General features: G+C 50.5%; 1 protein-coding gene across 3 annotated transcripts; it reads left to right on the top strand.

Annotated features, from left to right (window-relative positions):
- The first annotated feature begins 620 nt into the window (after positions 1–620).
- Positions 621–7,667, top strand: LOC119096889 (adenine phosphoribosyltransferase). 3 transcript variants are annotated; one of them, XM_037219878.1, is made up of 5 exons: positions 621–634; positions 2,202–2,309; positions 2,711–2,948; positions 3,296–3,374; positions 7,044–7,667. In XM_037219878.1, exons 2-5 carry the CDS (start codon positions 2,230–2,232, stop codon positions 7,178–7,180), a joined length of 534 nt encoding a protein of 177 aa, XP_037075773.1. In that variant the 5' UTR covers positions 621–634; positions 2,202–2,229; the 3' UTR covers positions 7,181–7,667. The 3 variants fall into 3 exon arrangements, with proteins under 3 accessions (XP_037075773.1, XP_037075772.1, XP_037075771.1); XM_037219877.1 differs by lacking the exon at positions 621–634 and adding an exon at positions 761–843; XM_037219876.1 differs by lacking the exon at positions 621–634 and adding an exon at positions 893–1,093.
- Positions 7,668–10,378: the final 2,711 nt, after the last annotated feature.

The raw sequence follows: 10,378 nt of genomic DNA on the forward strand, positions 1-10,378 counted from the left end.
TTTAATTTGCTTTTAATTTTTACCTTGCTTAACTGCAATATAAGTCAAAATTTACCACGAGATCAATTGTACCCGAGTTGTAAGCTCAAGCAGCAGAAAATACCATGCGTTTAACGTCTACATGAAATAAATCGCCAACGCTCTTTATTTGGCAATGGTCCAGTCGACACGACACACACAGTCGACACAGCCAAGCCGGCGTCAGGAGCTCATCAGGGAGGCGCGCACGACGCCTCCGTCAGCACGCACGGCTCACGCATTCCAGTTGACAATCGAACTGACGACAGATCGAATGGGGCCCATAGATGGCTCCCGACAAAAACGACATGAATCTTAAATCGGCTTGATGCGGGCTCTCCGAGCTCCGAACCCCTTTTAAAGAAAACTCTGGTTACGCGCCCGGTAACGGTGATGAAGCGTCACGTCTAGTAACCTTTTGTTGCAATGACCATGGAAACCTACGTTGCGGGCTTCCCATCCGAGTGCCAATAAACGTTTTCCGATTCCTATACGATTACCAAATTTGGCAGCTCAAAACCACCAAAGGTTTCTTAAAATGGCGCAACAGCGCCGAAACCAGGTACTCCGCCTGATATCCTCGTTTGTCCCCCACCGCACGTCTGGGAAGCCAGAGGTACGGGGTTCGACTCCCCGCCGTGCCCGCCGTTCCTGCCAGGGTGAGAGGCAGATGACGCCATATAGCCTCAGCAGCTGAGTGTAGTAAAGCCCCATTGACACATAGTCGTTTGTCCCCGATGTGCCCAATCCACCATGGTCCGTCCGGCCGTCCTGCTATCAGTTCTCAGTGCCCTTAGATCAGTTCTAGGGCATGGGTCCTGCCCGGTCAGTGCATGAGGTTGAGGTCGGCTTAGGTCTTTGCAGCAGCTGTGACCATAACATTGTCTGCGTTTTAAAGAGACCCGGTCGACCCGGCTGTTTCCCCTACTCGAAATGCGCACCTAACGTAAACACCTGTCTCTTTAAACGAGAGCTTCAAGAAATGCCTCCCCAGACTCCTGGCTTTCTGATTGCGTTGTTGTCCGCCGCGGCCGCCGGGCCGGAAAATGCGCGTACATGCTGACGCTATTCAAAGGTAAATAAGATGGTCTCCTTTTACAAAATTTATGTGTGATATTTGTTAGATAAGCTGCATTTTGGATGAAATTTTGGTCAGACTGCTCACAGAGGCAAAAATTCAAAAAATATAGGATTTGCCTTGTTAGTTTTTTTGGCCTTGTAAGCAAGGTCTGTGAGCAAAAATGCATCAGACATGCAAGTTGCTTAAGGAATGGCAGATACACGATTGCAGCAAGGTAATCATTTTAATTTCATTTTCATATTTGCCATGTGTTGCATTGTACAACCATCATACTATCTTTAAAGATGACACTTGCCCAAACAGGAGGTGATCATTGATCCAAACATGAAGCATACACCAACCACACCACATAATTTGTACTTGGTTTAGTCAGGCTTGGCTTACAATGTGCAATGTTCTTCTGGAAACAAAGTTGATAAAGTTAATAGATGATCATGGTCATGATGCAGTGGCATATAAAACAAATTGCTGTTGTGCTGATATGCTGGATTGTGCTAACTACCTTTGACATAACCATCTCAAGTTGTATTTTACCCATCAGGGCAATATTGGTGCATACAGAAAAGATCTGTAGCTTCATGGACATTTTGAGTAAAGCTGAAAGTTTTAATCATGTAGTGTCATTATGTAAAGTTTCAATGGCTACATGAGACAATGTGTTATATGCAACACCCAGCCTTTTTCTGAAGCATGGGACTTCACCAAGTTTTGACAATATACCCATTTTGAGCATCTCAAACCTATCCTTATATTGATTCTCCCCTCATTTCAAATTGTATTGGGTGGAAACTGGTGTGTTGCAAATATGTCTTGCTCACCTTAAATCATCTCATCATGCAACAGGAGACAAGCTAAGAAGAAGTGTAACCCTTTGTTCTTTCTGCCAATGTCTCCTTCAAGCCCAAAAGCTGGCAATCAATGATTGGCAGGATGCCTCAAGGGTATGCTTATGCTTAGCTATTAGTTGTGATGTTAAATTCAGTGTAGTTGTGCAAGCTTTTCTCATTCCAACCATGCCAGAGCCCACACTTACCACACTTTATAGATTTATGAGTGCTTGAAAGATAGGCTAGTGCTATCTGAAACAGATGGTGCTTTTCAGTGATATCTCCAAGAATATTTCATCAAACATGGAAGAAGATAAAATAGCCATATTGAAAAATGCTATTGGGTCATATCCAGACTTCCCCAAGAAAGGTGTTTTATTCAGGTGAGCTGCCAAATTTCATTTTGGATGTAAGTTCAAACCTTTATCATTAATATCAAGCAACCTAATGCATTAAACTGGCATTATGTGCTGCTCCTTTTGGCCGAGGTTACAACACCGAGTAAGGTGTGCACTAATACCAACTCTGAACTTCAGTAGCACAGAGACAGGCTGTTTTATAATTAGATAAGGTTAGCTGTTAATCTTATAATTATATCTGATGTCTGTACATTGTAACCAATCTGTAACTTCAAATACACCATGGCAGTATAGTGGAAACTGCATCACTCAGCAGTTAGTACAGAGCAACAAGGAGGCATGCATCTAGTTCTCGTGATATCATCCATACACAGTTAGTTTGCAGTATTTAGCTGAAAGATTATCCTTCCACCACGTCTTCGCAGGGACGTGTTCGGCGTGCTGCTGCAGCCGGCGGCGTTTGCAACGCTCAGAGACGTGCTGTTGGCGCGTGTGCGCCACCTGGAGCCGGCGCCCGAGGCGGTGGTGGCGCTGGACGCGCGCGGGTTCCTTTTCGGACCGCTGCTGGCGTTGGAGTTCGGCCTGCCGTTCGTGCCGATCCGGAAGCGCGGAAAGCTGCCGGGCGCCGTGAAGAGCGTCACCTACCAGCTGGAGTATGGCCAGGTGAGCGTGGTGTGGTATGCCGTCAACTCTGAGTACCAATCGCGGTACGTTCCGCTAATGAAGGTTAAGACTGAGGTTAGCGTGCGGACTTGGCTGCAGATCATCATGGCTGGTGGCGCTTTTCTACCATAACAATTAATTTGTCTGGGTGGCGACAACAAGTGTGGATAATGCGGAAGTGGTTTCTGTCGTTGGTGGCATTATCAGGATCGTGGTACAACAAATTCAAACCCCTAACAGTGAATACCTTATGCTGCAAAATGTCTGTTCACTGCATGGAGACAGTGTTTCAATGTTTCATCAGAGTGATTGTGGGCTTTGCATTAGCGGATGGTTTCGCTCTACAGGACACGTTTGAAATCCAGGACGGTGCGCTTGCCAAAGGCCAGAACGTGTTGATCGTGGATGACCTGCTGGCCACGGGCGGTAAGTGTCGTCCCCGACCGACGTCGGCCTTGGTGACCGGCGCTGGAACACAACGAGGCCTGTCTGCTGGCGCTTCGTACCGAGCATCCAGCACTTCTTGTGGTGCATGGTGGTTCGTGTTTCTGCTGTCTGCAAACAGTGCACCCCCTGTTGCGCCTGGAGAACCTCTGTCTCAGGGAAATGTTGGGCGACTTAGAACTGCATTCGGCCAAAGAAAACATAGTATTCATTACAAAGGTTTTCTTGCCATATTGCTTCATGCCATATGCACGGCTGCGGTGGATTGAGAACTTAGTTGGTTTATGGTAGGCTGACTGGTGGCAGATTTGCGCATGTTTCCCTTGGAGTGTCTGTCCCCATCGACGCAGTAAGAACAGACCGTGCACGTAATGTGACATCTGACGATTCACGAGACAGTGGCAACACAACACAAAGCTGGAACCTCGTCATGTTTATGGTGCCTTGGGTGGACCTGTGTCCGTGACGTGGCGCCATCTATACACAGATTTCTCACCGCACAAGACTTCGGCAGCTGTCATGAAGCACTGGGTTGAGGTGCGTTTGCGGCATCTGTCATCACAGAGGCCACAGGCATTATTTAATAAAAAAACAGTTTGGTTCGCAGTATGCCCCGCGCTGTGCAAAATTGAATGCAAGTCACACAAGTTAGGCAGGCCACCGCTGGTGTGGCCTGAGTGGCTCAGTCTACGTACTGCACACGCAGTCATGCTATGTGCAAGATATCTAACCAAAATACAAGGTCCCAAGCAGCAGCCTAAGAGTAACACAGTGATTATCGTAAAGTGTTAGTGCTTGCACATCGGTAGACAGGCACTGATCACTCACCACTAGTCACGTGGCGACTAGTGACTTTTGACCCAACACTCACAACAGTGGATCACTTACCTCTAGTCCAGTGGATCATTTACGACCAGTCCAATGGAAAAATTACCACCACCACTAGTTACCACTAGTCCAACTCTTTTAAGAACATGCCAGAACAGTGCCCCGCACCAGTGCGTCGGAATGCCGCTACTCCATTTGGCAGCAGCGGTGCTTTACGTGTGTATATCGGCTCGCTCACCCCGAGTTCGATTCCCCTATCAAACACAACGAGGATTGCGGCAGAACCGCGCCACTACGCACGCACTGGATGTGACGCACCGATTTGTAGCCCCGAGCGGACCCTTCGGAACTCGGCTGGCGAAGAGCACGTGCACATCAGGCGAACATTTAGGTGAAAAACATCCGGCTGGACGATAATTCAGCTGTAAAAGAGAGCAAGCGTAACCGAGTAAGCGTATTACTGCTGTAGAGGTTTCACAGCGGGCTCCATAGCTTGCCATGCCTCAACAGCTGTATTTCTTCAAGAGGACACTGCAGGTACGGCTGACACACGATTTACGTCGTCGCCTGCCATGTGCTGCTTGTGTGCTTCCACTGAGAAGGCCGGAGGATATCGTGATAGAAAATGCATGTGCAATCTCCAAAAATATAAAACCTGCCGGCCTTAAAAGCAAGCACCTCCAGTTGCAAGGATTCAAGACACAACATGTCCCAAAATCATGGCACACGTCAAGAGGGAGGGGTTAAAGTGTATTTCAAACGATTCGCCATAGCGCCGACTAGTGGAGGCTGCCAATGTTTCGCACATCGTACACATCTTGTCAGTTGTCTTTAAGATGTCTCGCGATTTTGGGGGGGGACGATTGCCATTAGGCCTAGCCCGCCACTGGAATCACTGTCACAGCTCAGTATGGCATCGCCAGAGGCTGTACGCCATGCCCCCACGAATTCAATCAAATGAATGCGTCTGGCCCATCAGCCCCCTTGTCACGTGCGCTGTGGAAGGCTATAAGATCTTGGACGGGACCACTCACGTGTAACAATTACCGGGGCGTGGGTACCAGCTAAATGTAACCAAGTGTCAGGAGGCGCGATGAAAACTCAACTTCACACAGATGTAGGTACGTAGATTCAAGACGGCGTCGGTTGCAGGTCGTGTGTGCAGGCAGAGCGTGGCGTTTTTTTATTTTTGTCTCAACTTTGGACTGGTAGTCACGTCTGTGCTTAACTCTTGAGTAGTTCAGAGCTGTCTTTGGAATAACGTGCGGAGTCAACATGGAATCGGTTTCTTTGACGTTTTGCTTGGGTGAAAGTCGGAGTGGAGTCAACAGCATTGACTAGAATCATGGACGAGTCAACTTCAGTGGAGACGTTACATAATATACTCTTATTCTGACCGCTCTGTCTTGTGCAACAAATAGCGTGCTAGATAGGAGTATGTCGCTGTGGTAAAAATGTGTCCTTTGCAAGTTCGTATTAACCTGTGGAGTTAACTGCTCCTTAATCTTTCAACCGGAATTTACGTCATTCAGAATTGCTTTGGAAGTTAAGCAGTGAGAGTTTCGTCGAATCAGAATTGGAAGTTGGCTCACCACCATGCTCTGCTGCCCAGAGAGTTGGGATCAATCGTACGCGCTGTGAACCGGGGTCGGAGTCGCTTTTTGCGGGAGTGGAGCACGCACAAGTTTACTATAACACCTGATGACATTGATCAAAAATACCATACAACATGGGCATGGCATATTTAGAGGTGAACAGAGAGTGTCGCGGGCGGACGCGTGCAACGCCTCACCGAAAGAGATTCCGATCGCAGAATCGATTCGGTTTTGTTGGGGATGACAGTCGGAATTGACTCGCATGGTTTGCGACAGAATCAGAGTAAATTCGACTCCGTTTTCAGAATAACTCACTCACAAAAGGATTCAGCCATATTATCTGGGGCGTTCACACGCCTGGATGGATACTCACAGAAGCGAGGTCATGTATGGGTGCACGCGCCGATTTGGCCTCGGTCTAAGCATCCTGAAACAAACGTCAGTATCATGAAAATCAGCTGCATATTTTCTTTGTATTTATAAACACCGTAGGTTGAGAGTTCGTACTCTCACGGTGCGGGCCTTTTTTTGGTTATGTCAGCTGTGCTAACGCCACGTGATTGCGCAGCACGTGTGGTGCACATTTCCACGTGGCGTCCGTATTCCTCCAAAAGTCGCGGCGCGCGCGCTTGCCAAACCCACCCCCAGAAGCGGCGTCTATTATGTCTGATTCTCTCCCCTTTACGAAAGCCCCAATTACTTCTACTACCAACTTGGAAATTGCCGTAAGATGCACGTGTCCGGTGGGCGTAATTCTATTCCGTCATTCTGCTGCCCTGATAGCGGTGTACCGGCATGTCTCCATCGCCCTGACGGTGACGCTGATCCCGGCCACGACACCGACCCGGTCCAGCTCCGGCTTCGCCCGACCTTGGCCGCCTCCGAACCCGACTGTACATCTGAGGTAGCGCTAACAGTTAGGGAAAGTTGTGGCACCGACCCGACCTGACCTGACCCGACCTGACCTGACCTGACCCGACCTGACCTGACCCGACCCGACTCGACCTGACCTGACCGACCTGACCCAACCCGACTCGACTCGGCCGACTGAATCGACCCGACCGACTGACCGACCTGACCAACCGACTCGACCGACCCGGAATCGACCCGACCCGACCCGACCCGACTGTTGGCTGGGAAAGGTACGACCCGACGCGACTTTTGGTTAGGGAAGCCTGCGGTGCGAACCCGACCCGACCTGACCTGACCTGCATTTTCCCACCGGCAGGTACGATGGCGGCCGCGTGTCAGCTGGTGAGCGATGTGGGCGCGAGCGTGGTCAGCTGTCTGGTGGTGATTGAGCTGCGGGAGCTGCGCGGACGCGACAAGATTGCCGCGCCCGTCCACACTGTGCTGCAGTATTAGCGACGTCCGGCTGCCCTCGCCAGGCCGGTGACGACTTCAGGAGCGGCGCCGCCCCGGCGCGGCGCAGCTGTCACCACGCTCAACGACGGCGGCTGTGTCGGTCGCTCAGCGAGTGTCGCCTCTGGTCGATATCGCGGTCATTCCGATGTTGGGGGTTCTGCGCGGGTCATGTCGTAGAGGATGGCATTGTGGAGAGGTGCTCAAATACGGTCTTTTGTGTATTACGGTGGGGGAGGCAAATTATGCTATTAACCATGCATTGGTACAAATGGGCATACCTTGATCGTGATTCTGAGCAGATCATATGCTCAGGAATGACCTCTTAGGGAGGCGATTGAATGTTTCATTGTGCGTAATGCAAGGAAAGCAGCGAAGACTGCCATTGTCAGCGGTAGGCCAGTGGACCATTCCAAGTATGTGTTGATGCCTAAGTTGTTAGCTTTAACGGGCATATGTGCGAGACGTCTTCTGTTGGCATTTAACACTGATGGATGCATTTGATATTGGGGTGCTGCATATAGCATTAATACACAATTTAAATGTAAAATTGTGGTAATCCGCGAGGAGCGAATGCCGCTACCAACATCAGCTCGGGGTCACCAACATCAATACAGGGTCACCAACACGTCGTTTCCACTTCCTAAGCTGCCACGTGTGATGGTGCCCACTGCTTAACGCGGTCTTCGCTGAGAGCGATGCCCCATCGCCATCGCCGCGTTGCTGCCGAATCTTGCGACCCGGTCGCCGCGGGACTCGCGGTCCGACAAGTGACCTGTCACGCCCCGCCCCTCCACCGGGGCGTGGAATGCCGACCCGCTGCAGGTGGCGCGGCTCCCGGCCGATCGGCGGCAGCAGTAAACCGGACGAACGCCGGCCCAAGAACATTTGAAAACATAAAATAACATAAGAACACATAAAATGGAGCCTTGATGGCCCCCGGATTACGTGCGGGTCGCGCGCCTTGCAGTGGTCAGCGGGACTTCTCATTTACCGGGTGTCCCGTAAATCAGGCCACTCTTCGACTGGCGATTGTCTGTGGCCATTGCAAGTGCCATTGAAGCCTGCGAGCAGCAGGGTCTGGCGTCGGAAGAGCTGCGATATTTGGGGTCCGGCGTCCCTCCAGCGTCGACAGGCGTATAGTAGTGCTGGGTTTCTCTGTAGTTCAGCTTGGTCGACGCCCACGCTCAGCTGTTTGATACGTGCTGCACCAGTGCCTTGGTGAGTGGGGAGTGGAACTCCCCCGTCTCTCTGCCGACTTCCTGCGAGAGTCGAGCCCGGCAAGGTTCGGAATATTCGGCTTCGTGTGAGCCGAGCTCGTGGATCCTCTGACATTGATGTGCTTTATTATTTCGGCATACTTTGTTTTGTTAAACTCAATGGGTTTGCTAGAATATAACGTAATCAGCATAGTAACAACAACATCGTGCCTTGAGAGCAAGAGTGAGGTAATCATCAACCGAACTAGGTTAAAACGTGTGATATTGAAAATGTGTGGTGATATAAATCCATCACGAGTGCTGCCGTCGCAGTAGGTATTCCGGTAACGCGTGGAAAATGCGCGCGCATCAAACGCTATTGAAGGCTACTCGTGACATGTTCTCTTTTTGTGACGCTTCACTTTCACCCATCCAGCGCTTGCCAGTTCTGTCTTCCCAATTCCGACGACGGCGTTGGTGGCACGGTGTCGGTTTGCCACGGACTCGACTGAGGGGCACGCCCCCCCCCCCCCTTTATCTGTTATACCATTTATTCATAATCCATTATACAAAACGCTTTGCCTTTCGAACCACCGAAGTAGGAGTGTAGTTTTGCAAAATGAGTTGGGGGCAAGCAGTTACAAATCACTCATCCGAACTCATTTTACGCCAATAAACGGGTTTCTTCCCGTTTTTTCCTACTTTCTTCTCTTGTTGGGGCAGCGTTGCAGCGCAAGTTGGGAGGGCGGAATCCCCTAACAAAATAGGGAATTACACCCTGCATTGAAGCATGGCGTAGACGGCATCGGGACATGCAAGGGCGGCAGCCGGCTGCGCCAGAGCTGCGGTGTCTCGGGCCTCGCGGGCGTGACACAGGCCCCGCGGGCGTGACACAGGCCCCGCGAGGGAAGCGCCCTGGGACGGGGCGGACCACCCGCTGCGCCGGCTCCCCGCTGCGCGTCTGCTGACCGCCCTGCAGCCGCAGCCGCAGCCGCAGCCGCAGCCGAGCTGCTGCTGTCACTCCGCTGGAGCCGTTTTCAGCACGTGATATGTCGGGACATTCCAGGAAAGATTAATCATGGGGCGCTGCCCCGCCAGAGCAGTTTGGGTACCCGTCGCACGGTCATGCCTCACGCTCACGCTGTATCGGTGGGGTTCGGAGACAATGGCGAATGTTGCCATGAATGTCGGCGGGCGCAGAAATATTGCCGGCGCCATAGGCAATCAATAATGCTTATGACACATTGTGTCCAATATTGTTGTGGTTTTCGATCAGCGTGCACGTTGGAGTAGCGGTCGTCACCGCTCGCAGTGGCCGGACGCGATGCGAACGAGAATTTTGCTTCAGCAGTGATATGTGGGAATAGCATCCTGCATACTGGACGCATACACATTCATTGCAAACGCAAGCGGCGATAAGTTTGGTACATGGGCGCAACACTGCTGTCAATTTCCGCCCAGCATGACCAACTGGGAAATACAAGCTGTACATACAAGAAATACAAAATACAAGCTGATCTGAGTGCTGTGCTTTTCGTCTCGCGCAACCAGATTGTAGTTTGTAGCACTTGCTGTACATATTGCGCTCGTTGGCACGGGTCAAGAAGTTTGCAGCAGACTTGGTGGTTTCACAGGAATTCACAGTAATTCACAAAAATCACTAAATTGATAGGAATTTGGAGAAGAACTGACAGCTTCCCCACCCTGAGCAAAATTTCGAATGCATGTCTGATTTCAATACCCCACGTCAGTTTGGGCCGAAGGATAGGGTATGCAGTTCAGCGTTTTTGGTGTAAAATTGATTTGTTTTAAGGCTTAAAAAGTACTGGAATACATTGTCTAAGCATGCGCACAAAAACAACGCATTCAGACAGCAGCAGACGGATGTTTCCTGTTTCTCATTGCCAATATGGCTGTTGCCTTTTCGATCGCTTCAGTCGTAGGTCGTTGGCCAGAGCCTACGGCTCGGATTATGAACAGCGCAAATGTCGAAATTAGGTCA

The sequence above is a fragment of the Pollicipes pollicipes genome, unplaced genomic scaffold (assembly GCF_011947565.3).
Source record: "Pollicipes pollicipes isolate AB1234 unplaced genomic scaffold, Ppol_2.1 Scaffold_4295;HRSCAF=5057_pilon_pilon_pilon, whole genome shotgun sequence".
In the NCBI taxonomy this organism is placed as follows: domain Eukaryota; kingdom Metazoa; phylum Arthropoda; class Thecostraca; order Pollicipedomorpha; family Pollicipedidae; genus Pollicipes; species Pollicipes pollicipes.

Excerpts from the sequence above, each read along its gene's own strand:
- LOC119096889 (XM_037219876.1), top strand. The coding sequence starts at position 1,065 with ATGCGCGTACATGCTGACGCTATTCAAAG. Across the intron at positions 1,094-2,201 it reads CATGCTGACGCTATTCAAAG|TGATATCTCCAAGAATATTT; the intron begins GTAAATAAGATG and ends GGTGCTTTTCAG. Across the intron at positions 3,375-7,043 it reads TGACCTGCTGGCCACGGGCG|GTACGATGGCGGCCGCGTGT; the intron begins GTAAGTGTCGTC and ends TCCCACCGGCAG.